Source organism: Podarcis filfolensis, assembly GCF_964270895.1.
Source record: "Podarcis filfolensis genome assembly, chromosome: 6".
NCBI classification, from domain to species: Eukaryota; Metazoa; Chordata; class Lepidosauria; order Squamata; family Lacertidae; genus Podarcis; species Podarcis filfolensis.
In genome coordinates, this window is record NC_139609.1 from 35,328,664 (window position 1) to 35,353,852 (window position 25,189).

Here is a 25,189-nt window from a genome sequence, read left to right on the forward strand (position 1 = left end):
TTTAAACTAGTTTGTTTTTATTATGCATTATTTTATAATTGCTGTTTTTAAATGCTGTAAGCAGCCTTGAATATAAATAAATTAAATATTTATTCTCCTTGCCTCCCACCCAGATGCTTCAGAAAAGATCAAGGGTCATGTTGGAGGAGAAGTTCCATTGCAAAAGCAAAACTCCTTGTACAAATGAGTCTCTATTATGTGAACTCCACTAAAAGATGAAGAAAAATGTGATTTCCGAATAGAAATATCACTGCCTAATTCTTTTATAATCTGATTTTGTTTACTCGTCTGGAGTAGGAAGGAGTGAAAAGTTTACAAATGACTGACATGGCAAAGATTAATGCTTGTGACAATCATTTATTTCAGTAGCGTAATCAAGAATGAATTTCTTTCACACTTATTTTCGTCTCACAAACATTTGAAATTATCTCTACTAAGTGAAGAAGATAAATATATTTAACAACAGAACTTTTAGATTGGGATTTCAAAACTGGAATAGCAAATACAGAGCACAACTATGGTGGCAGTTTGGAATTAGGTAGTTTGGAATATTGCATATTTTGTGTAAAACAATATTGCTTGAAGAACAAGTTTTACCTCCGGTATTAAAAATGCCATTTCCCCATGTTCACTGACATTTTGTGGCATTCTATTACTTTGCTGGTAACTTAATATCCATAGTAATCTATGTTAAGAAAATGCTACTTTATAGAGCACAGTAATCTATCGGCTAAGCTCTCACAAAGAGCAAAACAAACTAAACATTATACAAACATAATGTGGATATATATATCTACTTCACACAATTATCTGTAGCATATTTTAGTGAAAAACACCAAGACTGTTTTCTGTCTCATCTTCACTTTCTAAGCCTCGGTTTTCCCCAGGAGAAATACATTCACCATCCTTTTCAGTTCCTTTAGACTTTATTTTTCTTTTGTAGGAGTCCATGGTATTGTTCTCTTCTTTGTTCTCTTCTTTCTCCTCAAGAGGTGAGCTAATGGAATGGTCTCTGCTTTCCAAAGCAAGCTGGAGAGAGCTGTAAAACCTTTAAAAAATAAAATAAAATAAAGGCATATGGACTTGGGTTTCTTCAAGGTCTGCTAGAAATTTATGTATTTAACTTGCTGAGTCCAAATAAGTTAATTTTAGCTTTCTATCTGCTAGCTTACCACTTGCATCTTATCTACATCTTCTTCCTTTTCCTGCTGCCAATATTTTAACTGCTAGGATTGGTATAAACTAGAAACTTATTGTTAACAAACCTGTCAATTCTCTTCCAATTTTCTTCCATCTTCTGATTAGCGACTTGAACCACAAAGTCTACGTATTCTTCACTGACCATCAGTTTTCCTTTCCTGCTTAGGGGAACCTCTAAGCAGTGAGTGCTTCGGACAGCCTGCAAGTGAGACGAAAACAGAAAACCTAGATTTTACCATCTTTAACTGATCTGGAGGCAGCAGCTACCCCCACCGGGGAGGCAAATTCATTAAAGAAAAGTAATAATTTTATCATTGCATTTTGGGGACAAGATGGCAAAAGGGATACACTGCATATTTCCACCACAAAGTACATTCACATAGCTTGATGAAAAGTAGCATGTGGTCATATATGTGGCAACCACGATGTAATGACTTTTAGGGCTGTGGCTGCTCTCAAGGTCTGACGAAGAGCATTTGGGGGCACCTTGAGATGGGTTGAAGCTGATTCCACGTATTTTAAAATACATATATATCTGAAACCTTCCCTACCACTCTGGTTCTGCTTGGTTTATTCTCTTCAGCAATATTGTTAGGACCACGGTATTCTACTGGGTAATGGACTCAAAGCTGTATTCATGCCTTTCATATCAGTGCCTCAAACATACATCCCTGCCATCGCAGAACCTGAGAAGGCCACATACCGTATTTTTCGCTCTATAAGACATGCTTTTTCTCTCCTAAAAAGTAAGGGGAAATGTGTGTGCGTCTTATGGAGCGAGTGCAGCCTGCGCAGCTATCGCTGAAGCTAGAATAGCAAAAGGGATTTCTGCGCAATCCTCCAAAAACTAGGTGCGTCTTATGGTCTGGTACATCTTATAGAGCGAAAAATACGGTGAATAGTACCCACATGGAAGCAGTACTCTGGCTGTGCCTGCCACCCCCCCACCCCCCGCAATGTAGGAACACATAACATACCATCATAATTTTTCCTTTTCGGCCAACAGTTATGCCAGAGTTCCGGAACCCGGCTTCTATAGCCACTTTGTGCTGTAAAAGGCAAGAGGGAAACGGCCATCATCAACCACATCCTTCAGCTATGGCCTCGGAGATGGGCAACAATGAAACTAAGTGCATGTCAAGTATTTGTTTCCAGTCTAAATACTTTCAGAAATAGGGATGGTTATTTCAAATGACTTGTTATATTAAAACCTGAATTATAAACGGTTGTTTCTGCTTTGAAATACCCCTGAGATTTAGATAAAACACCGTGCTGTAAATTGTATTGCAACTCTAAAATGTTCACGATTTGAATTCAATAGGGGCGTGCTTGATGGCAATGTGGAAATGTGTTATGAATCGGAAAGCTTAAAAGCTGCACGTTACAGGCAATTCAGGGGCGAGGAAGCTCAGGCCCAGAGGCCAAATCCAGCCCCCTGGAGCCTTCTGAGGCGACACCTCACTCACCTCATTTGTTGCTCCACCCACTTTTCTTTCTGGCCCACCCTCCATTTTCCTACAGCCCCCAGAAGGTTGCTCACAAAGGAATATGGCCCCACTTCTGCTCTCAGTGCATGAGAGAGCTCTCGAGCAGCAGAGCTGCCAAACAATTTCCAAAGGCTACTTTTGGGGAAAAAACATCCAGCTTTAAACACAGCTTGCAATATGGCACAGACCAGTGTTTCTCAAACGTGGGTCTCTAGCTGTTTTGGGACTACAACTCCCACCATCCTTAGCTTAGAGGATTAGTGGTCAGGGATGATGGGAGTTATAGTCCAACAACAGCTGGGGACCCAAGTTTGAGAAAAGCTGGATGGACGAAGAGTTGCCATTTAGGAAAAAAACAGCAACACCAAGTCTTCTCTAGTAGGCACTTCTCCAAATTGTGGCCATATTACATAGTACTCAGCATGGCCAAAAAGTTAGGAAAAGCCAAATATAGCATTATTATTTTTTTTGCTGATGTGAACCAAAGTAGTAGAAAGAAGCTTGCAATAGCTCCTGGAAGATGCATGGTCACAGTCTTAATTATCACAAGTTTAGCCCCGAAAGGGTGCTGGCTACCACACGAAACCATGTCAGCCAAATAAGACAGGCAATGTTTCTGAAATTCTCATTCCAACATCAGTGGGATCTTTGCCGTTGATTTTAACCATACCATAATTTCACTTGTGAGCATCACATCTGCAGAAATAATAAAAATCCCATTTCGCTCCCATCATCGTATTTTCATAGTCCTAGTTATTAAACGCAGAATGCTTTGGGGAATGCTTGTAGGTGTGAGAACTTAGTTAAGAGCCAACTGTTTCTTATGTAGCAAGTATGGAATTTAAGTACAACAGCAATACTTCACTTTACCAGGAGTTGTGCATCTTGAAGGTCTTGACACTGCACATGAAGCACAAATGGTTCAAATTTGAATATGGCATCATCTGTCGCTTTCTGTAAGGCTGTAAGCTGGAAGATCCACAGTACAGTATGTTACTATCAGTGCTACATCTGTGAGCCATAAAGAAAATAGCTAGCCTATTTAGCATCTCAAAAACACTGCACAGCAGAAGCTGTTTCAGCCTGCTAATTAAAAATAAATTTCTACAACTCGTACTACTTTACATACTCTGCTTGGTTTATTCCCTTCAGCATAATGGATTCAGCTACACATTCTACTGGGATTTGACTTCCCAAAGATACAGGTGATATCATTTTAGAGCTCTGGAGGCAGTGCTGTGTAGTTGTGACTGTCCACAATGTACACACTCATTCGTAAAGTCTCACCAAATGCCTCCAAATAATCTGTTGTTTTTTTTAAATACTCAGTCTAGCAGCAAGGTTAAAGCACTGCTTCAAGAGATGTGTAAATTTTGGGAGGGGGCACATATTCAACAATCAAATTGTGAAACTTGTTTTTTAAAGGAAGACTTTTTTTCTGCATATGTAACCTTTTAAATAGGGAGGGGGGAGAGACCAGTATACAACTACTTTTTCCTCTCAGCAGTGCCTTCATTCAGGAATATTATCTCTCCACTTTGGAAAGAGACTGACCAGCACAGAAGCAGACTGAAATCTAGTCTAGTAAATATCACTATTCTATGCTAGATAAAAGCAGCAGCTCCAGCTAGAGTATAATTTCCCTTCAGTGAGGAATTTTTACCATAGCAGAATTTGTACAGTTGCTAAATTACCATTGTCGGATTATGGCTGGTGCCAACCATGTGAAAGTTTGTACTCTATAGAAGTTCTTGCCTGCACAGATCAAAGTTTCTCTATTTTTCTGCCCATCCAAAATAAATAATCTGGCCTGAATTTAAGTAATGCTTTTAGCTATAGTTATGAGCCAAGAGTAGTGATTAATCTGTAGTAGACCACACTAATTCAAACGATATTGCAAAGTGAAAGGAAAGAATGCATCAATTAAAATAACTACAAATCAAAACAAATCCAACTGTTGTTGGTAGGATGTATGTACAGTGGTACCTCAGGTTACATACGCTTTAGGTTACATACACTTCAGGTTACAGACTCTGCTAACCCAGAAATAGTGCTTCAGGTTAAGAACTTTGCTTCAGGATGAGAACAGAAATCGTGCTCCGGCGGCGTGGCAGCAGCAGGAGGCCCCATTAGATAAGTGGTGCTTCAGGTTAAGAACAGTTTCAGGTTAAGTACGGACCTCCGGAACGAATTAAGTACTTAACCCGAGGTACCACTGTATTAGTTTTTTTTTTAAATATCATTAGAAATCTTCATATAACATCTGATTTTTCCCCAAACTTTCTACAGGTTTGCAGGTCTCTAATGAAGTTATAGATTCAAGTTAGGCACATCAAATTTCTCTACATAGAAAGGTTACACCTCCAATACCAATTATTCAATAATTAATTAAAACTGCTTTTGCCCACTCATTAGCTGAAAGGTTCCCTGAGCGGCTTGCTAAGGAGGTCCTTAGTGTGGGGTGGGGAAGAAACCAGTTCATACAACAATCAGCTGGGATAGAATGGCTGTCACTAAGTGACAGCTCTGAGGAAGAGCCAAAGGCAGCTTGTCTCTCAGAAGTGATGATTGATGACAACCCTTCTTCTTTTCTCCCCCTCCCTTCTGCTACCTGATGGAATGTCTGCTGCTAGGAGACCACACGGTTGCTAGGACACACAACTTCATTTTCTTTAACACCTTAAGCTTGCCTGGGCTCTTTGACCATATTGCATGGCATATAGATTCAGCACTTCTTCTCCATGCTCTTTCAACTATGGGCTAGAGATCTAAAAATAAGAGCCGGGTTCTTTAACTACTAGCCCCTGAAATTCTATACTAACCTCTTGAAGTAAAAACAAGGGGCTGTATACTATGGTTGTGCAAGTGGAAGGCAAAGCATGCAAACCTGTCAGAAGAGAAAGGTTGCCGGGAAATCCTCGCCAGAGGGTTGGGAGAGACTCCTGGATCAAGATTCTTTTGCCCTCCTCGTACTGCAGTTGTACAGCCCCTAGTGTTCAGGAGATCCACCCGAACTCTAGCGAGAGTTTCCAGGGAGCCACAGGGGATAGAATAAAGATCAGTTGTTTGAACTTCCTCCACTCAACCAATATTGGAAATGATAAGCTTAAGTAAGGCCAGCTGGCCTATGCTCTTAAATACGTACTCCATTCAAAATACCCTAATTATGAATGTGCCAGTGTATTTGAAAATTTACTTTAATTACAGACTCCCAAACATACTTTTCTATATTCCCTCTCCCCCCGCCTCCCAGTTTTCACAGGTAAGTCTAGCAGAGCAGTTACAGTTAAAATGATTTAGCCTCTATCCTAGGAAAAGGAAGCATATAAAATACAATTTAATCATCATCCTAAACCACAAATCCAAAAAAAGATATAGGCAGGTATGGAAGGAGGACACCCTGGGTGTACCTTGAGCTAAAAGAAAAAGGAATTTGCACAGTAGTAGCATCCCTAGATAAAAAAACCAGCTTCAATGGACAAATTCATTTTAAAACACAGCTTTTGGGTATCAGAGCTGCTATGGTACATACTTCAAAGAAAGCACTGGCTGTTTTTCCTCTACACATGCTTACAGTTTCTTTGGCTAAATCTATGGAGACTTACAAATCACGTTTCTTCAAAATATGGTTCTGAAATATGCATTGTGATTGAATGATATTGTTACCGTATAGCTTCTAGATCACTAATTTCCTGCAAAAGGCTCAACTTTAATATTAAAATACTGAAAGTAATTTCCTATGTACACTCCCGCCTTTCTTCCACAAAAGCCAACTGCCAAATTCCCAGTGGGTGTAGGATCAGGCTCTCAATCAATAAATATGAAAGCATAACTTCTGGAACTGTAATTATATACTGCTGAGGTTGAAACAAGTCCTTTTTCAGATCTCAGAAATACCCATTTTTCATTAAACTATAATAATAATAGAGAGTTTTGCCATGTGGTGTTTTGAGAAAGGGGCGTCAGGGAAATATTTTCACGTATTTAGTTACTGGAACTACAGTCTTCCCTCCAGAGATTCAATCAGATCTACAAGTGTGGAATGCTGTATCTTCTGATGTAGAAGAACTAGGCTCCTGGAAATCCTGCATCAGACAGGTAGCAATTATAATATTTGTTTGATAGCATTAAGGCTATCACACAAAGATTATAACTGTTACAAGCAGAAATACAGCAGCAATGGAATCAAATGTCTTGCCTTCTTTAAAAACTTGGTAGTCCACTTTTTTAAACAAGTGAAATACAGCCTATATTACATGCAACTAATATTCATAGATGTTAAAGATCTCTCATACTTTCACTGTAAGAGTTCTATTAGCCAAATATGAGAAATCTAACATATCATTCTACAACAATGGCATTTTATTTCTGTGCTAACATCTTGCAACAGCTACCCTAAGTCTGCCCTCACCTGGTAGATATTGGAAACTGCTACAATTTCCAGATCTCAAATCTCAAAATTATTGACTGTATGCAAATAGCACAAACAAGGATTTTCTAAGCATGCATAAAGAATTCACCCTGGAACAGTTCTCTTACCACGTTTTCGACTGTACATATTTGATGGGTCACCATGAGCCAGGTGCAATTCTGCTTCTGTATCTCAAAGCTGGTGGTAGCCTAGCAGGAAGGCGAAATCGTTTCACAAATCTCTGGATATATAGAAACCAACGCAGAACACTTCCCACAACAAATTTCACACCGCAGGTGAGTGGGAGAAAGAAAGGCCAGACAGAAAAGCACAGCGTGGTGGAACAAATGTTTCAAAGTGAGAGTATGAGATGTTTCAGCGGAAGGAGAGGGAAGGAGACAAGAGAAATAACCAAAAAACAATCTATTTTGGAACCTGCCACATTGGGCTTAGGTAAAAGAAACCTTATGAACAGAAGATGACTGCTGCTGGATCAGGCCAAAGGCCTGATAAAATATCCTGTTCTCACAATGCCCAATCAAATGCCCATAGGAAGCTGCACCTGAGTTCAAAAGCACTCTTTCTCCCACCTGTGATTTCCAGCTACTGGTACAGTGGTACCTTGGGCACGCTTCAGGTTACAGATGCTTCAGGTTACAGGCTCCGCTAACCCAGAAATAGTACCTCGGGTTAAGAACTTTGCTTCAGTTGGAGAACAGAAATCATGTGGTGGCGACGCAGCGGCAACGGGAGGCCCCATTAGCTAAAGTGGTACCTCAGGTTAAGAATAGTTTCAGGTTAAGAATGGACCTCCTTCGATAACCTTGTCCAGTATTTTGGGTTTCAGTGTCACCAGTATGCAGATGACATCCAACTCACTCTCTCCATCTTAAATCTGAGGAAGGTGTTTCAGTGCTAAACCATTGTCTGGTGTCAGTAATGGACCAAATAGGGGTGAACAAAAAAACAACAACAGACAAGGCACCTGGTCAGTAAAAAGGCAGATCAGGAAATAGGGATTCTACTGGGGCTGGGTAGGGTTACACTTGTGCACCAACTGTGCCAGCTCCAGGAGACGCCTGATCTGGCCATGGTGGTACATGTCTTAATTATACCCCATTTGGATTATTGCAACATGCTCTATGTGGGGATGCCTGCGGAAAGTGTCTTAAGATGCTGCAGCCAGCTTGCTAACTGGAGCCAGTTACAGGGAGTATAACAACTCCACTGGTTACATTTGCTTCCAGAAACACCTCAAAGCACTAGTTCCGATCTATGGCTTGTGTCTAGGATAACTGAAGGATCAGATCTCTCTATAAAACCCTGCCTGGGCTTTGAGATCTTCTAGGGAGACTTCTGTTTTGGTCCCACTACCCTGACAGGCACATTGGGGGAGGTCACAAGAAAGAGCCTTTTTGGTGGCTCCTCTCAGATTGTGGAACACCCTTCCATGGGAGGCTAGCCTGGCACCCTCTCTCTTTTCCTTTCTGCAGAAGGCAAAGCCTTTGGCCACTAAGGGGCTGTTGTGGAAAAGACTTCTGAGGGTGGGTTTACACACATTTATTTCCATCCCCTGCTTTTTTCTTTTAAATGGTTTTCAGTGCTGTTTCAACAAAAATACCCCCCTCCCCCCAAAAAAACCCCATTTATGCTGACTGTGGGTTGTTAAACTGTTTTCCTTTTAATGATGTGAGTCACCTTGGGTCTTGACTAAGGCACGAGGTGTGTGTGTGTTCAATCCCCATTTAAACTTCTGTGAGCTGAACTGAAAATGCTGAATAAGTTTGGAAAAAGCAGATTTTTTTCCATAGGGAGATAATGCAATTTGAGGAGAGGAAATGCTGAATCTCAACGTCTAGCGGCTGTGAGTGGGGCGGGGATCGGTAGAAATGGCTGCACCCCTGGATTCCTATTTCGGAAGGCTACCCAGAGGAGCAGCCACCTCCGTCTCCGACAACAAAAGCATCCCAGAATTTTGCGGCGCCTTAAGCGGACTAATAAATGTCTTATTACGTTTTCGAAAACCTGCAGTCTGAGGAAGTCGATTTAACGGCACAATGGTTTTAATCTGTTTTAGTATTTTAACCTCTCGTATGTTTTAGTATGTCAAATTCCACCCCACCCCCCCGCCACGATTTTACGGTTTTATCTTTTCATACAGCGCTTTGAGTGTAGTGGTGTGTTTTTTTTTTTCCTAAATAAAGCGGTGTACAAATTTTATGAAATGCATTAGGCTTTAAGAAGCCCGTCCGGCTCTCTGCGTTATTTTAAATCCTAAAAATTAAGATTCGCACAGGAGCGTACGGAACTAAGGTTTTACTTATGAATAAAACCCGGGGGGTGTTCCAAAACCTGCACAAAACTCCAGAGGACGCAGGAGACACCCTGAGTCATTTGGGCTGGAGGAAAAGGCTGTTGGGTTTCCGGGTCCCCCGCGTTGGTGGCGGTGGCAGCATGGCCCCAGCCCAGCGCCCTTCTCCGGGGGATCCTTAGCCGCGCTCACCTCGGCGCGGGGAGGAAGGGGCGGCTGCTCCAGCACAACCACGCGCCCCGAGCACGAGCTGGTGGTGCAGAAGCTGTCGCGCCCATTGAGAAGCCGCACGATCCCCGCAATGGGCTCGTCCACGCTGCCCTTCCGGCTCCCGTCCGCGCGCGACAGCCGCTGCTCCTTCCAGCGCTTGAAATCAGCCATCGGCGCCGGCTCTCCCCCATCCCCGCCCGCCCACTTTACCGCTCTATGGGCGCCGCCATCTTAGTCCGACGGCGGCCCGCTTGGGACAAACTTGCGGCCCGTGCGCATGTTCCCGACGCGGCCAGAGCGAGTCTGTAACTTGAGTTCAACCGGGTTAACTTGAGACTGCAGTCCAAGCGCACCCATTGGGTTTGTTGCTGTGAGAAAGAACGGTTAGGATCCCGCTCCAAGTCTACATAGGATTGCAGCCGCGCGCTTTGATCCTGCGCGTTTTCCTCGGCAGGCTCGCTGCATTTCAGCCGGCTTTATTGCGCCCCTGGAAGCTTGCAGGACTCGAGACTGCAGCGGTGCAACCCCGATCCACCCCACGGAGTTCCAACAGTACTGGCTCCCAAGCGTCTGCGAAGGGTTGCTGCACTATTGCATTATTAGCCTCTCGGATTAGCAGAGTTGTTAGGAAGGCTGTGGATCGAGAGTAAGGAGGAGGAGATGTAGTCTATGTACGTGTTTGTGCCTTAGCTGCCTAGAGGCATCTAGTCTGCTGCTGTTGGGAGACAGAATAAACCTTTCATTGGATCTAATAAGGGCGCCAGTGTTTATGTGCGGAGCCGGAGGAGTTTTGTCCCCCTCCCCCTTGCTGGGCGACATTCCGGGAAATAGGCAGGTGCCAGGGGATCCAGAACCCGAAGGAAAGAAGCAAGGCAGTGCAAGCACATGCATATGTACTGTACTCGCAAGCAAGTCCCCAGTTGGGCTCACTCACAGGCAAGAAGGCACCGGATTGAAGCTTAACGAGGATTTAAAATCTCCATTGGTCGTAGTGGCGCCTACCTCTGAGTAAACAGCACAGGACCAGGGCTGCAAAACGCTATGCATACTTACTTAGGGTCCTTATTATTGTTACTGCGTATTTCTTCATACCGCGCCTTTTTTTCCTGCTGGAACTCAAGACGGCTCACAGATAAAAATAAGAACTGCTGAAAACACGGGGGTGGGGAAACAATTGAGCATAGTTTTAATATATAGTTTTAATTGTACCAATTACGGCTTTTTAAATGATTTTTATATTGTTATATTATTACAACCGCACCTATAAGTTTTAATTCTCTCTATTAAGAGAGTTGCTAAGCGAGCAGGCGACGCTGAGGATAGACACATCTTCCACTGCGCGCGCCGCCCTGGCAGAACCTTGGCCGGAGCAAAGGTTGCGAAGGTTCCGCCACGGCGGCGCTTGCGCACTAGAACTTACGGGACTCCGAAAAGATGGCTTCTCTAGCGTGAACCCGGAAGGAGCTCATTGCGCAGGCGTGTCGAAGATAAGTAGGCGAACCGAGGTGATTTAAGCTAGGCTCGTTTAGCTAGGAGCGCAATCACGTCGTTCTACAGCAAGAGGGTGAGTGACGTAAAATTGGGTTCCCCTCCCCCCCCCCCACAGTTGGCAAGGAGGGCTTTAGGGCGTAGCGGGATGCGTTGCGGAGATAGGATCTAGGTCTGTCTTCCCTGCTGGGCTTTCTGCTTGCAATGGTTTCCAGGCTGGGTGACTTGACAGTCCCTTGCAGCACCTTAAAGTTTAACTAGCACACACATATATATATTGCATTGCATTTCATTGCATATGTGTGTGTGTAGTTGAAAGATTGATTTTGTCAGGGGACTGATTTGTAAATCCGGGGGCTGTCCCCGGGAAACAGGGACATCTCGTAACCTAGAACAGGATTGGAGGTTGCATTGCATATACTAAACGCTCCTCTCTGCAAACAATGTGTCTTAACTAGCTGACCAATGCTAGGATGTCAGTGTGATCACCGCAACTGGTTTTTTTTTGGGGGGGTGTCTAAAGCCACCCTTAATAATGTAAAAGCAAAGGAAATGCACAAAAGTACAGATTAGTGTGTTATTTAGGGCGGCTGCTCACAAAAAAGCAAGGTGTTTTGATAGCACAGACCTTGTGGCGTTGGTTAGCCACATGTGTTTGCAGGGGGGTGCATGCTTAGTGTATACACTTTCCACCAGACACATAGATCTTAGCTGGCATCCAGTCCTGCTAATTTGGGCTCTTTATTATCTCTTCATCTCTTACTTTTTTAAAAAAACAACAACAAATGTAGAGCAACCTTGAAAGAAAAGTTACAAGTTATTTTTATTCTGAAGCATGTGACCAGTTGTGTTTTCTAAAATAAGAATCTGGCAAAGTTACCCATTCACACAGGTTCAGGAGAAACTTGAATCTGTTCATTCTCCTGATAATTGAGAGTTACAATGTTTCTAACTCAGCTACAACTTCCTGAAGCTATTGAATTTATTTTAGAAAAGACACATATTTAGTATTGTTTGGCATTTACAAACAGCTTCAGAATAGTTGCTTGAAAGTGCCAATTTGATGACAACAAGTCCAGAAAGTGATGTTTAAAAGAAGAGGTCTTAAAGACTGCTCTCATGTATGGGGAAGAGAGAAAACTGGTGACTTCTGTACATCTGAAGTAGTGTACCATAGTTGCTGAGTAGAAATGTGAGACATTTTTGGTACGTGGTAGGGGCAGTTGGGAATATATTTCTTTTCTCATTGCCATCATTTCAAGCTGATTTGTTTCTCTCCCTTTTTGGCTTGTTTTCCCCCACCACTACGATGACCTTTGTTATGTCTACAGCAGTCAAAGTTAAACATTATTCTCATCTAAATTCTACTGGTTTAGAAGGATACAAAGGTTAATGCTGGGTGCGGTTGAAATGCAGATAGTAACATGGATAGATGCACCTATGGTAGCAAAGGGGTATACCTTAACATCTTACAAGTGAAAACTGTGTGTGTGTGTGTGTGTGTGTGTGTGTGTGTAAGGAAGTAAAACACCTTCATTTTTATATGAAGGCCCACCATCTGGAGTGTTTGGACCACCATTACAGTATTGCATTTCATTGTAGCCATTTAAAAGTCAAATATTGACACTGAATTTTAAGCAGATACCTGCATCTTTAGATACTTCTCTACAGTTTTGGATTCCTTAAGTACAGTACCTGGTTGTTACTATCAGTGGCAGTCAAATTACATTTCATGGGTTGCTGGCTCGCAATGTTGACAGGGCACAGTTAACCTTATAAAAATAATTTGATCCTCACCCAAGCCCCTTTTACTGGCGTTTCAGTTCATATGTAGTTGGGCTGTCTACTTGAAAGGGTGCTCAGGTGTCCTTGAGACCTCTTGCAGCAGGTTCTAAAACAGGGATACTAGCAAGGATGGCAATAGAAGGCAGCTTATTAGCTTTCATAAGGCATTTTCTGTGCCCAGAGATTTTTGATCAAGTTTCTAGAACCTTCTGTCTTTCCCCACTCTTTTTTTCCATGGGTGACTTTACAGTTTACAGCCTAAACAAGATATTGTGGATTTAGGCCAGAGAGCAAAGTTTGAATTAATGTCAGTAGTTACTCAATCTTGGAATGCCAGGGATAACTTTAAATAGTTTGGGAGCCCTTCATTCCCCCCCCCCAAGAGATGGTTCCAAGGGCCACAATTTAAGATCTGTATGGCTGCTTCCTAAACGCAAGTGAACTTGCTCTTAGGGTTCTGATTTCATGCTTATCGATCAGTTGTTTGAGGCTGACGCCAAGCGTTTTCAAAGCAGAAGCAGGTTAGGCAGAAGAAAGCAGCCAGCACAGGTGTTAAAATCAGTGCTCAAAATTCCCCAGGAGCCAGGTATGTTTTACAACTGGTGCAGGTCCAGTTGTGGCCATTTGGAAATCTTTGAGTGCCACGTTGGCAACTGACATCTGGCTGGCTGGCCCCTCCAGCTTTCTTAAGCAGGTAAGCAGAAGGGCATTTACATCCCACTTTTTTCTGCAAGGAGTACATGGTTCAACCCTACTTCAGTTAATCCCTACAATGACCCTTTGAGGTAGGTTAGAGGCTGTAATTGGCCCAATGTCACCCAGTGAGTTTCATGACTTGAGTTGGGATTTGAACCCTGATCTCCGAGGCCCTAGTTTGACACTCTAACCGCTATACCACACTGGCTTCCTAGAGTACTTCTATTGGGCAGCTATATAAATCAAGTAGGTAAATAAATATAGGGATAGCAAAATGTCACTTGAAATATTTTCATTGAAACTTGAATTTTGTTTTAGTCCCGATTGGTTTTTTTGATGTTTCAATGTGTTGTAAACAGTTTTGATATTTTTCCTTTAAAATATAAAGTGGTATAGAAATGAAATGATGGTGATAATGATAATGATAATAATTAATAAACCCCATTGCAAAAAAAAATAATGTTTAGACATTCCGTTGTGGCGACTAACTTAGGTTTAATGTACCATTTGGCAATTAGCTTCTATATCTGAGTTTCTAATACTGGTTAAAATGGCTGTGAGAGAGAATGAGCCACTTCTATAGAATCCTAAAAGTTGGAAGGAATCTCAAAGGTCATCCAGCTTAACCCCTTGCCCATGCAAGAGCTCCCTGCCAAAACATCCCATGTGTAAAAACCTAATGGAAGGAGATGCTCTGTTCTCATAAGATGTCCATGTGAAGCCCGCAAGCAGGACCCAAATGATACAGTGGTACCTCTGGATGCGAATGGGATCCGTTCCGGAGACCCATTTGCATCTTGAGTAGAACGTAACATGTGACTGCGTGGCTCTCGTTTCACCGCTTCCGCGCATGCGCTGATGTCATTTTGAGCGTCTGTGCATGCACTAGCAGCGAAACCCGGAAGTAATGCGCCCGAAAATACTTAACCTGAAGCTACTTCAACCTGAGGTATGACTGTATAGGACTTTCCCCACCTATGATTCCTAACTACTGTGATTCCTATTATTTGGATTTCAAACTCTTCTCCAGGCATAAAGTCTTTTTAAAAATGAGGATTAGGTTAAAAAAAAATTAAAGCTAGTGTAACTCCAGTTGTAAAGTCTTCTGAAGATGTGACAAAAGATGTACTTTCCAAGCTGGTTTCTGTGTGTTTGTGCAAACCTCTGCATATTTGACAGTGCAGTCCTGTATTTGTCCACTAAGATGTAAATGAATGGGGCTTACTCCCAGGTAAGAGGATACAGGATTGCGATCAGATTCATTTGTTACCCAAAGTGAAACTATTAGTTCTCCTTTGCAGGCTAATTTTATAAGTCGAAAAGCCTCAAATTGGCAGCACATTGTTAGAACAGAGTGAAATGCATGGTGAACCTTCCTTTTTAAATTTCACCTGAAGAGCAAGTAATTTGATCCTTTCTCTTTGAAGTGGAAAAGGCGGTGGAGGTTAAGATAGTACAGTCTTTTATCTCTGTGATTTTCCAGGTTGTCATGGAAGCCGGGAGAAATGTGATGAGAGCTGTCAAAGTGTTTGAATTTGGTGGACCTGAAGTGCTTAAGCTGCAAGCAGATATCCCCTTGCCAGTTCCAGGAGAGAACCAGGTAAAAACAAAGACCTTGAACTGGATATATAAATACTGTACACCCTGAAATTAGCATTATTGTTATTTAACAGTTATTGGAAACTTTTCTGCTTCAGTCAGCATGCAGAATGAATTTGCAAACAGAGTAAAAATCCCATAGAACACAGCCCTGGAGGGCAATCCTGACATCTGTACATGCCATTGCTTGCCAGACCAACTGCATAAGTACTACTATAACTTTTGTGCTTACCTTTGACTCTGTTTTATAAAAGATTCTGCAAAAGTTCTATAGGGAATGAACATTGGTTTGCCTGTTACAAAAAAAGGGAGGGATTTGTGTTCTTAATGCTTAATAAGTATTTATGCTGCTTGTATTTTGAACATATTTGACATTCAACAACAAACAACTTGGCATGAAAACAAAGGTACCAGATTTCTTTCAGTTGTTCAACAAATATCCTTTTCTTCTGCAGGTTCTCATTAAAGTTCATGCATGTGGCATTAATCCAGTGGAGACTTATATTCGTTCTGGGATTCATGCTAAAAAACCAGCTTTACCTTACACACCTGGTTCAGATGTGGCTGGGGTAGTACAAGGTGTTGGGGAACATGTAACTACTTTCAAGGTATCCCATTTTTAAATATTGTTGCTCATTTGTTATCTTTTATACAATATCATTCTGGTCTTGGTTACTAAACTGGGTCTCTTCATAGTTCCTGTGTCTTGGATATGATTCATGTCATCCCTATACATCTGAATTTCTGCCTTTCTGTCTATAGATTTAAATGTAAACCTTTGTTTGTTAACACACTTTGGCCTACATTCTTTGCCAAATAGTCTTTGGTACTTCAGTTACTCCAGACTCAAGTGCACCCTGCTTTCAAAGTGTTGGATTTTAAGCTAGTTGTTAATTCTGCTTCCTCTAATGCAGAGTTTCCCAAACTTGGGTCTCCATCTGCTTTTGGACTACAACTCCCATTATCCCTAGCTAGCAGGATGATGGTGTGAGGGATGATGGGAATTGTAGTCCAAAAACAGTTGGAAACAATTAGTACAGATTAGATCTGTTGTAATGTAATCTTCTTGACATGGGTATTTCACCTATATAATTGGGTTTTATTTAACTCTTCTGGAAATGCCTTCATTTTTACACAGGATACAGAAAACACTTTGGCACAATGCTTCACCTTGTGCATTTGTTTTCTCCTACCAGAAAGGAGACAGGGTTTTTACCCTTGGTACCATTTCTGGCGGTTATGCCGAATATACCATTTCATCAGTTGACACAGTCTTTTCCTTGTCTGATAAACTGGACTTCAAGCAAGGTGCTGCAATTGGAATTCCATATTTTACGGCTTACCATGCTCTCTTTCAAAAGTAAGGCAATGACATCCTAAAATTGCTTTTGAGCAATAAAAATGCAGCAACTTTGGGCCTTTCTGCCTTTTCCTTGAGGCTTTTCTGTGTCACACGTTAAGTCAGACTAATTTTTCCATGTTCTTTAATGCAGCAAATTTGTTGGCACTTACACACACACACACACACACACACACACACACACACACACTCTTTTGTTTTGAGCCTGAGAAAAAGGGAGTACTTGTGCAACAGAGTGACAGTATTTAAAAGCCAGTGTGGCGTAGTGGTTAGAGCAGGCTCCCACAAACTTGGCCCACCAGATGTTTTGGGACTGCAACTCCCATCATCCCTAGATAACAGGATCAGTGGTCAGGGATGATGGGAATTTTAGTCCCAAAACATCTGGAGGGCTAAATTTGGTGATGCCTGGGTTAGAGTGTTGATCTAGGACAGGCATAGGCAAACTCCGGCCCTCCAGATGTTTGGGACTACAGTTCCCATCATCCCTGACCACTGGTCCTGTTAACTAGGGATTATGGGAATTGTAGTCCCAAACATCTGGAGGATCAGAGTTTGCCTATGCCTGATCTTGGAGACCAGGGATCAAACCCCTATGCTGCCATGAAGCTTACTGAATAACTTTGGGCCACTCACTGCCCCTCAGTCTAACCTACCTCATAGCTTTGTTGTGGGGAATTACATGAGGAGGGGGAGAACCATTTAAATCACCTTGTGCTCCATGGAGACAAAGGTGGGATACAAATGCATTGATTGATTGATCAATGCCTAGGCAAAGTCTGCTTGTGGCTTCCTTGTAGCTTCAGTGCAAGCTTGTTCTGATGGCAGTGTTTTCTAACAGGGAGTTATGAAGTTAGTTGACTGTTTTGCAGCAATACAGTGGAACTCCAGAGCCTGTGTTGGGTTGTTTTTAAATGTACCACTGTATTTCCTGCTCATCACTGACAGGATTATTTTGTGGTTATCAAAGTAGCTGCACTGTAACTATTTAATATTAGGGTACGTTGACTGTCAACATAAACACTGTTGTTTCCTAAGAAGAAGTGCATTCTGGGGCTCTTCCCAATTTAAAATTCATTGAATATTGGCTATTTTAGTTTTTTAACTCCTCACTACAGCTACGCTGTTGGCTGCACAGCAAGGTACACACTTATTTTTCATCCTTCGTTAGCCACTTCGAGCAACTCCTTGTTGGATATAATTTATTGTATAAATACAATCCAGACAGTTGTATTGAAAATGCCTTGTGTGGTTTTCCCCCCAGAGGATCTGCTAAAGCAGCAGAAACCGTACTGGTCCATGGAGCAAGTGGAGGGGTAAGTATCATGAAAACTCACCTTATGCTTAAAAGGGGCTTTAGCATGGTAAAGTACAGTGGTGTGTCACCCCAGTGGGTTGGATCTTTCATCCATATGCATTTCTGAACTTCCATCTCCTCTGCCCTGCAGCCCACTCACACTGCCCCAGGTTCTGCCTCAGAGGGTTGGAGTCACTCTGGGAGAGGAGAGAAAGGGAGGTCCCGTTGCGTGAGCAGAACTCCACTTGCCCCCCAACACATGGGGTGAAGTGGGGCTGATGCAGGGCACAGTTTGGGGGCAGGGCTTGCGTCTACAACCCAGCTGCATTTCTTCAATTGCATGGAGGAAAATGCTGGAATAGGGTTTGCGTGGAATTCAAATCTGGCCCTGCTTAGGCTTTTAATCCTGAAGTCCTGGAAGTATTTTTTATTTTTTTTTAAGTGTCAAACCTCTGTACATTGCCTCTTTTGGTCATGAGAGACATGGCAGAATCCAGTACAGTTGTACCTTGGAAGTTGAACGGAATCCGTTCCAGAAGTTCGTTTGACTTCCAAAACATTTGAAAACCAAAGTGCGGCTTCTGGTTGGCTGCAGGTACAACCGTACTGGCCAAGATTGCTGTTTTTTCTGTTTTATGAAGTGCCTTTTAAAAATGTTAACTTGGCAACATATTGTTTTCTTTTTTAAGCAATAACCCTTAGAAAAGTACTTCCTGTTCAAAGTTTGACACTGTTGCTTCCAAAGTACATTCATACCTCGGGTTACAGACGCTTCAGGTTGCGTTTTTTCGGGTTACGGACGAGCTGAAACCTGGAGGTACCGGAACGGGTTACTTCCGGGTTCTGGCGGTCGCGCATGCGCAGAAGCACCAAATCGCAACCTGCATGTGCGCAGACGCGGCACTGCGGGTTGCGAACATGCCTCCCACACAGATCACGTTTGCAACCCAAGCGTCCACTGTATGGCTTGAAATGATGTTAGTGAGAAGTCCCTTGCAGTTGCTGCCTTTGAAATGTGAAGACTGGGCGGTTGTGTTATAGTGGTAATTGAGCTGATATATTTTACTGTCTCTATAAAAGAGAAACAGAAGTGTGTACTGCTGGTTGGGTTAATTATTAATTTCCCTGATTTTATTTCAGGGAAGTCGTGCATAGAGAAGCCACATACTGTTTTTGTGTAGGAGATCAAGTCATGCCATAGCAGACTGTTACTACAAGTTATTAAGGGTCACCTGCGGCTCTGTTGCTATTGAAATTTCCTCTTTTGAAACGATTGTTGTCAATAATTGTATAAGGAAAGTACTATGTTAAACTTACAACACTCTTCCCCCCCCCACTCTTTTAAAAACCTAGGTTGGAATAGCAGCATGTCAGATTGCAAGAGCTTATGGCCTGAAGGTCTTTGGCACAGCTGGAACTGAGGAAGGGATAAAACTAGTTTTGCAAAACGGAGCCCATGAGGCATTTAATCACAAGAAGAAGGATTATCTCACTCAGATTAAGGTAATTTAGAACACAGACTGCAAAGTGGAAATTGGAATACTAGTTAAGATAGAGGGCAGTATTCTACTAATGAGTCCTGTTAGTGCAAGGATTTCTGCTTGCATAATCTGCCTTCCCCCAACCACATCCTCTCCCCAGATCTGCTCCAGAAGATGGGGAAATGGCTAGGACAGATTTAGGGGTGTGAGAGGAAGAGGAGAACATTCTGTTGGAATGTTCGCCTTAGTGATACGTTGAGTTCCTCTTAGAGCTCCATAGGTTCCAACCCATTATGTTCCTAATGAGCATTTTAACACCACATGCACCCTTTACTGAGTATACAAATGGGTATCCATACACCTGGCTTCCTGCAATTTCTCAACCTTGTTTAATAGAGAAATTGTGAGGGTTTTATAGTCAGGTGTGGCTGCAACTGAATCAGCAGCCTTTGTTAGTCTGACCAACGGCAGGAGTCCAGAGTGTTTTTCTCTTCGCTTGTGTGGTTCCAGGGCATTGTTCCTGGTATGGAGGAGGGAAACGAGCTTCTTGCAGCTGCTCCTTCTCTAGCTGATAGATGTAGCCAGGTTGTTCTGCTCTGGACTCTTGCTTTTTAGAATGGTGGTATTCTATCAGTATTGTCGCATTACCTGCCATATTACCTGCCTGCCAGTTAAAAATCATAATCTCTGCTCTCAGTTGTGCCATCATGTGAAATGCAGCAGAGGAGACAGTGCCTTTTCAGTGGTGGCCCATTCTTTTTAAAGTCTCCCAACAGTTCCCAAAAACCTTTGTTTATTTCAGTCTGCTTTTAATATTTGACTGTAGTCTTTCATTTGCTGTTCTCTGCTCTTAAGTTTGGTTCGCCGTTTATGGTCTATAATGTGTGTCTTTGTCGTGTTGTATAGTACCTGTGAGCTGCTTTGTGTGCATCTTTATTTATTTATTTTTAACAAAAAAACAGGATATGAATAATAACTTGTGAACCACAAAAGCAGCCAGGCTTCCATGTATCTTTGATACTGAACAGCTGATTTCTTATGCAGGAAGCTGCTGGTGCGCACGGCATAGATGTGGTAATAGAGATGCTGGCAAATGTCAACCTTGCCCATGACTTGCAACTGCTGTCAAATGGAGGCCGAGTGATGGTAAGGATGCAGCCCCATGAATGAGAATCTTAAGTCTTAGAATTAAGCTGTCAGCATCTCATTCTCTCCACCACTTTGTGTGACAGATTGTGGGCAGCCGTGGTCCCATTGAGATAAACCCCAGAGACACTATGTTGAAAGAATCAAGCATCACAGGAATTTATTTATTCGCTGCATCTAAGGTAAAAATCATTATCATCATGCAGTATATGTACATAATTCACTTAGAGGAGCCAGCATGCCTTTTCTGTAACACCAGCCTGGATCGGATGCTTGGCTTAAAAACATGGGAAGTTCTGGAAAGCTCCTTTAATCTCTCCCTATACTTTTCTTCGTTTCCTGCAGGCTCACACACTCCTTTAATCATTTCACAGTCTGGGGACCTTTACATAAGCTCTCGGGAGTCAGTTGCTATCTGTTGAGAAGCTTTGGACTGGCCAGTGAAACTATATTCTGCAATAGCATTAATCTTTCAGGAGCTGGTCTTGCCTCTTCAGGCTTCATATGTCCTGCAACTTTTTTCCTCCATGCATTTAGAGAGAAACAATGTTCTTAAAAACCTCTGTTGCTTGGGTTGAGAGTAGTAGAGTCGTACCTTGGATCCCGAACGCCTTGGTACTTGGACGTTTTGGTTCCTGAATGCTGCAAATCCAGAAGTGAGTGTTCCGGTTTGCGAACATTCTTTGGAACCCAAATGTCCAATGGGGCTTTCAATTGGCTGTAGGAGCTTCCTGCAGCCAATCAGAAGCCGTGCTTTGGTTTCCGAACGGTTTGGAAGTCAAACGGACTTCTGGAATGGATTCCGTTCGACTTCCAAGGTACAAGCAAAAATATTCTTGTACAGTGGATAATTCCTGCCTCCTCCCTCTCCACTGTAGCCTGCTGTGTCCCATGGAAAGTCACTGTTGGCAGTGTGGTATTGGGGGAGGGGTGTGTGGGGTGTGTGTGATTGACCACAGGCATCCATTGATTTCCCAGCTCTCGCTACACACATGTCATAACCGCCACCGCCACATCCAACCTTTCCCCAGCCCTTAGGGACAACTTTCCACAGGGCTTACAGGTAGGGGTTGGGAAATCTCTGCTGCAAAAACTAAATTGTGGAGCCAAGCCTACATTCTTTCTCTATACATACACACACACACACACACACACACACACACACACACACGGTACAATGTAGAATAATGAATTTGACTGCTGGAGGGCATAGAAGTATTTTCCTTTCATGCTCAATTTTAAAAATGTTTTCTTCTCCATTTAGGATGAGTTGCGTGAATGTGCAGCATCAGTTCTGGCTGGTGTAGAAGCTGGCTGGCTGAAACCAGCAGTAGGCCCTGAATATGCATTGGAGAAGGTGGCAGAGGCTCATAAAGACATAATACACAGCCCAGGTGCCTTGGGGAAGATGGTGCTTCTCATGGGTTAAATTGTGCCTCCACACCAATCGGATAATCGCTGCTCACAGTTGTTAATGTAGCACGTTCCGAATACTCCTCAAAATGTGGTTCAGGTATAAGATGCAATAAGCACTAATTTGGGGGAATATTTGAATATCAAGTTTAAAAAAGATGACATGCTTTGTATCTCTGACTTAGACACGCTGCTGTTTGGGGGTGGGGTTTTTTTCTTGCAGGTCTTTGTAAAAGATGTTTGTTTTGCACCCGAATTGTATTGCTATATTGCAGACTACCATTTCCACACATGAACGTGCTAAATGTGCTTTTGGGCCTACATAAGGGAGTATTAGAAACCCACTGTTTTGGCTTTAATTTGCTGACTACAGAATTACGTTTCAGAATCCCTTCCCCCCCAAAAAAAATAAAGAATACAAGGAAGACAGACCCAACCGTTCCTTTGCTTATTGTCTTTGGGTAACGAAGCCCATACTTAAGCCATGTTATCATTTAGTAAGCCACATATCCAGGAGGAGTGCCATTCTTTGGACAAAATGCCCAGTTCATTTCAACTGCTGATGTTGGGGGAAAGGTGTGATTTGATCAGTACCTGTGTACATCTGTATGCAGTCATACAGCCTGTATGTGTTCTCTCCCCCCCCCCCCCCCCGGAGAAGAGGGAAAGACTGTGCAAATAGGGTTTCCACACGTATGAGAGTATGCACAAACCAGCCACTGTTGTTCTCCGTGCAGCAGAAGTAATGGTAATGTATAGATTTAGTGGCTTCATTCTGATGTAAGGCTAAGCCATGTCTTAGTGAATGAAGCATTGTGAGCCTCGGGCTTGAATAGTTCACCTCTTCAGTGCAGGTGTGTGTAGGAGAGACCCGAGCCTTTCAGTTTCATTTTAGATGAACCACATATTGCCATGTCATACAGACCTGGGCAAACTGTTGTGAATGTCAACCATGGTTTGTTGAAACAGACAGAACTTCAAACCATAGTTTATGGAACTGGTTTGTTTTCAACTAAAGTTAGTTAAGGTTAACCACAGTTCCCTGCCCCCTATGTTCTTTTCCCTCGCAGTTTTTCAAAAGAACTGACAATGTAGGCATACATTTGCAATGACCAAGTGAAACAAATATTGGGATACGTTCCTCATGGCTCTTCTGGGTTGTTGTTGTTGTAATGTGCTCATTTTCATGCATTTGATAGGATACAGGTATATTTTGTTTTCAGGTATGTGAGGTTGGGCCACTGAAGCTGGTTCCAAAGTAAGGTTAATAAGCTTACCATAATCCGTCATGAATTTCATTTGCAGTTATGGAAGCGGGCCAAATGTTACTAAGGAAGAGAAAGAGGAATGCAATAGAATCTTGCCACTCAGACTAGCCATCTTGTATTACTATGCAAATGGCCTCCAGCAGTGAGTGTAAACATTTCAGCACTCTTGTAGGATGTTCGTGTTGAGATGCAAGACACATCCAGGCTTGAATTGTCAGATCTTTGCTATGAGAGCTAATACTGCAGGAACTACACTTTACAAATCTTAATTTAAAATGGGTTTCTTCAAAGAATAGCCCCACAATGCGGTGTTACAGGTACCAAAAAGCAACAACACAAAACCCCTATTGATTTTTTCATTATCATCCCTGTTTATCCAAGAACTGCATTTTGGCTTACTGCTTGCCGCACATAGCCAAGATAATTGGACAGAAGTAGCTAATTTGGGCGTTAGAACTCAAGTTAAAGAGTATGGTTGTCCTTCTGAACCACTACATGTGTAATTTGTACTGGGGCTGCTTGTGACAGATGGAGCATCCCTTTTCAAGTGGTGTTCTGTGATAGAGAGCAGGAACAGTTGCAGTGGAGTTATTTCAAAACATATAGGTCACTTTATTACATTTACGGCTCAAAAGGAGCGTTTGAAAATGGCTTTGGTACCGCTCTGATTCAAGCTGTTGCATGGCTAATTAGCAAAGGTTTCCAATCTGGATAAATGTCTGCTGCATCTGCAGACCACCTTTCCCCAAAATTAGCTCTAGAAATATATTAAAGGTGCTCGTTCATTGATCTGAGCCTTCTGCTAAATGTGACCTAATGCTGCTGGATTATTTGGTTCACCTGAGCACATGAAATACCTCAAATCTGGCACTGCTGCCTTTCTTGAAAGATGGAAGTATAGAGATTATGGCTGTCAGGACAAAGCACCAGGGAAGATGAAATATTACTTATGAAGGCCTGGTAGCAGCTGTTTGGGCTTGTGATTGCAGTAACTAATAGTGTAAATGTGAGGTCAGATGCATAGAAATGAGAAGCTTAATGCTACGCTCTTTGCAACAGTGTTCCCTGTGCCCGCCTGTATCTGTCTATCCCACTTCTTTATATCCTGCCTTTCAGGATACAGATCCTCCCAAGGCAGTGTACAAGAAACAGTGCAGTATTAATGAAAGAGCTAACAAGGTGTCCACTAGTTGTTATGGACTAGAGCTCCCATCACTCCCAGCCAGCCCAGCAAATAGTTAAGGATGATGGGAGTTGTTGTCATCAGCAGTATGTGGAGGATACTAAGCTGGCTATTGCTGATCTACATCAAATGAGGTGAAGCGCTCAAGGATAACTAATTCATTGCCAGCAATCCTGCGCCCATTTACCTGGGTTTAAGCCCCACTGAACTCAGTAATAGGACTTGCTTCTGAATATAGGCATGTGTAAGGTAGTTTAGTGAATGCAAACAGGTCTGTGTCATGTAGCCTTTTCACAGAACTTTAGTGCCATTCAGAATGCAATAGGGAATGCAAGTAGAAGGAGGAGGTGTGGTTAGGCTTTTAAGAAATAAAAGTTGCCAAGAAATTTTGGGCAGGATTCACTTAACTGGCAGAAACCCTGCATGAGGAATTCCACTTGCCTGATGGGATTACCCTTCCCTCTGCCCGCATGCTCCACAAAATTGGCTGGGGGTGTATGGGTTTCGGAATGCAGGACCATTCCCTCTGACAAGCTGGAATGCACAATGTTGAATTATATCCTCTATTCAAAATAAACAATTGCATACATAAATATAGCATAGCCCTAGCAGTGATGTTCCACTATTTCCTGTTGATGAAGTTTTCAGTACTGTTGAAGGTGACCATGAAGAGAGCTGCTTGACTTCCCACCAGAAGGGGTCGTGCTACTCCTGTTCCTAACACATTTCTTAACTGCAGTGATGAGATGCGTTACACTTTATACCAGTGAAGGAATGGGGAGATATTCCTCAAGGCATTTGCCAAAACACAATTTCACACTTTCTACCTTGGAGACGCATGGGATATTACCTCA

At 42.6% G+C, this 25,189-nt stretch overlaps 2 protein-coding genes across 3 annotated transcripts; one reads left to right on the plus strand and one right to left on the minus strand.

Annotated features, from left to right (window-relative positions):
• Positions 1–341: 341 nt before the first annotated feature.
• TYW3 (tRNA-yW synthesizing protein 3 homolog) lies at positions 342–9,872 on the minus strand. Its single transcript, XM_083621068.1, has 6 exons — positions 9,602–9,872; positions 7,227–7,307; positions 3,558–3,656; positions 2,178–2,249; positions 1,266–1,399; positions 342–1,048 (listed from the first exon to the last, which is right to left on the minus strand). Exons 1-6 carry the CDS (start codon positions 9,788–9,790, stop codon positions 823–825), a joined length of 801 nt encoding a protein of 266 aa, XP_083477194.1. The 5' UTR covers positions 9,791–9,872; the 3' UTR covers positions 342–822.
• A 40-nt stretch (positions 9,873–9,912) lies between these two features.
• CRYZ (crystallin zeta) lies at positions 9,913–22,315 on the plus strand. Of its 2 annotated transcripts, none has more exons than XM_083621060.1 (9): positions 9,913–11,183; positions 15,072–15,188; positions 15,643–15,795; positions 16,384–16,547; positions 17,812–17,863; positions 19,198–19,347; positions 20,370–20,471; positions 20,558–20,653; positions 21,736–22,315. In XM_083621060.1, exons 2-9 carry the CDS (start codon positions 15,078–15,080, stop codon positions 21,898–21,900), a joined length of 993 nt encoding a protein of 330 aa, XP_083477186.1. In that variant the 5' UTR covers positions 9,913–11,183; positions 15,072–15,077; the 3' UTR covers positions 21,901–22,315. The 2 variants fall into 2 exon arrangements, with proteins under 2 accessions (XP_083477186.1, XP_083477187.1); XM_083621061.1 differs by lacking the exon at positions 9,913–11,183 and adding an exon at positions 11,248–11,279.
• Positions 22,316–25,189: the final 2,874 nt, after the last annotated feature.

Excerpts from the sequence above, each read along its gene's own strand:
- TYW3 (XM_083621068.1), bottom strand. The coding sequence starts at position 9,790 with ATGGCTGATTTCAAGCGCTGGAAGGAGCAGCGGCTGTCGCGCGCGGAC. Across the intron at positions 7,308-9,601 it reads CCCTTCCTCCCCGCGCCGAG|GCTACCACCAGCTTTGAGAT; the intron begins GTGAGCGCGGCT and ends CCTTCCTGCTAG. Across the intron at positions 1,049-1,265 it reads AATTGGAAGAGAATTGACAG|GTTTTACAGCTCTCTCCAGC; the intron begins GTTTGTTAACAA and ends TATTTTTTAAAG.
- CRYZ (XM_083621060.1), top strand. The coding sequence starts at position 15,078 with ATGGAAGCCGGGAGAAATGTGATGAGAGCTGTCAAAGTGTTTGAATTT. Across the intron at positions 15,189-15,642 it reads CAGTTCCAGGAGAGAACCAG|GTTCTCATTAAAGTTCATGC; the intron begins GTAAAAACAAAG and ends TTTCTTCTGCAG. Across the intron at positions 16,548-17,811 it reads TACCATGCTCTCTTTCAAAA|AGGATCTGCTAAAGCAGCAG; the intron begins GTAAGGCAATGA and ends TTTTCCCCCCAG.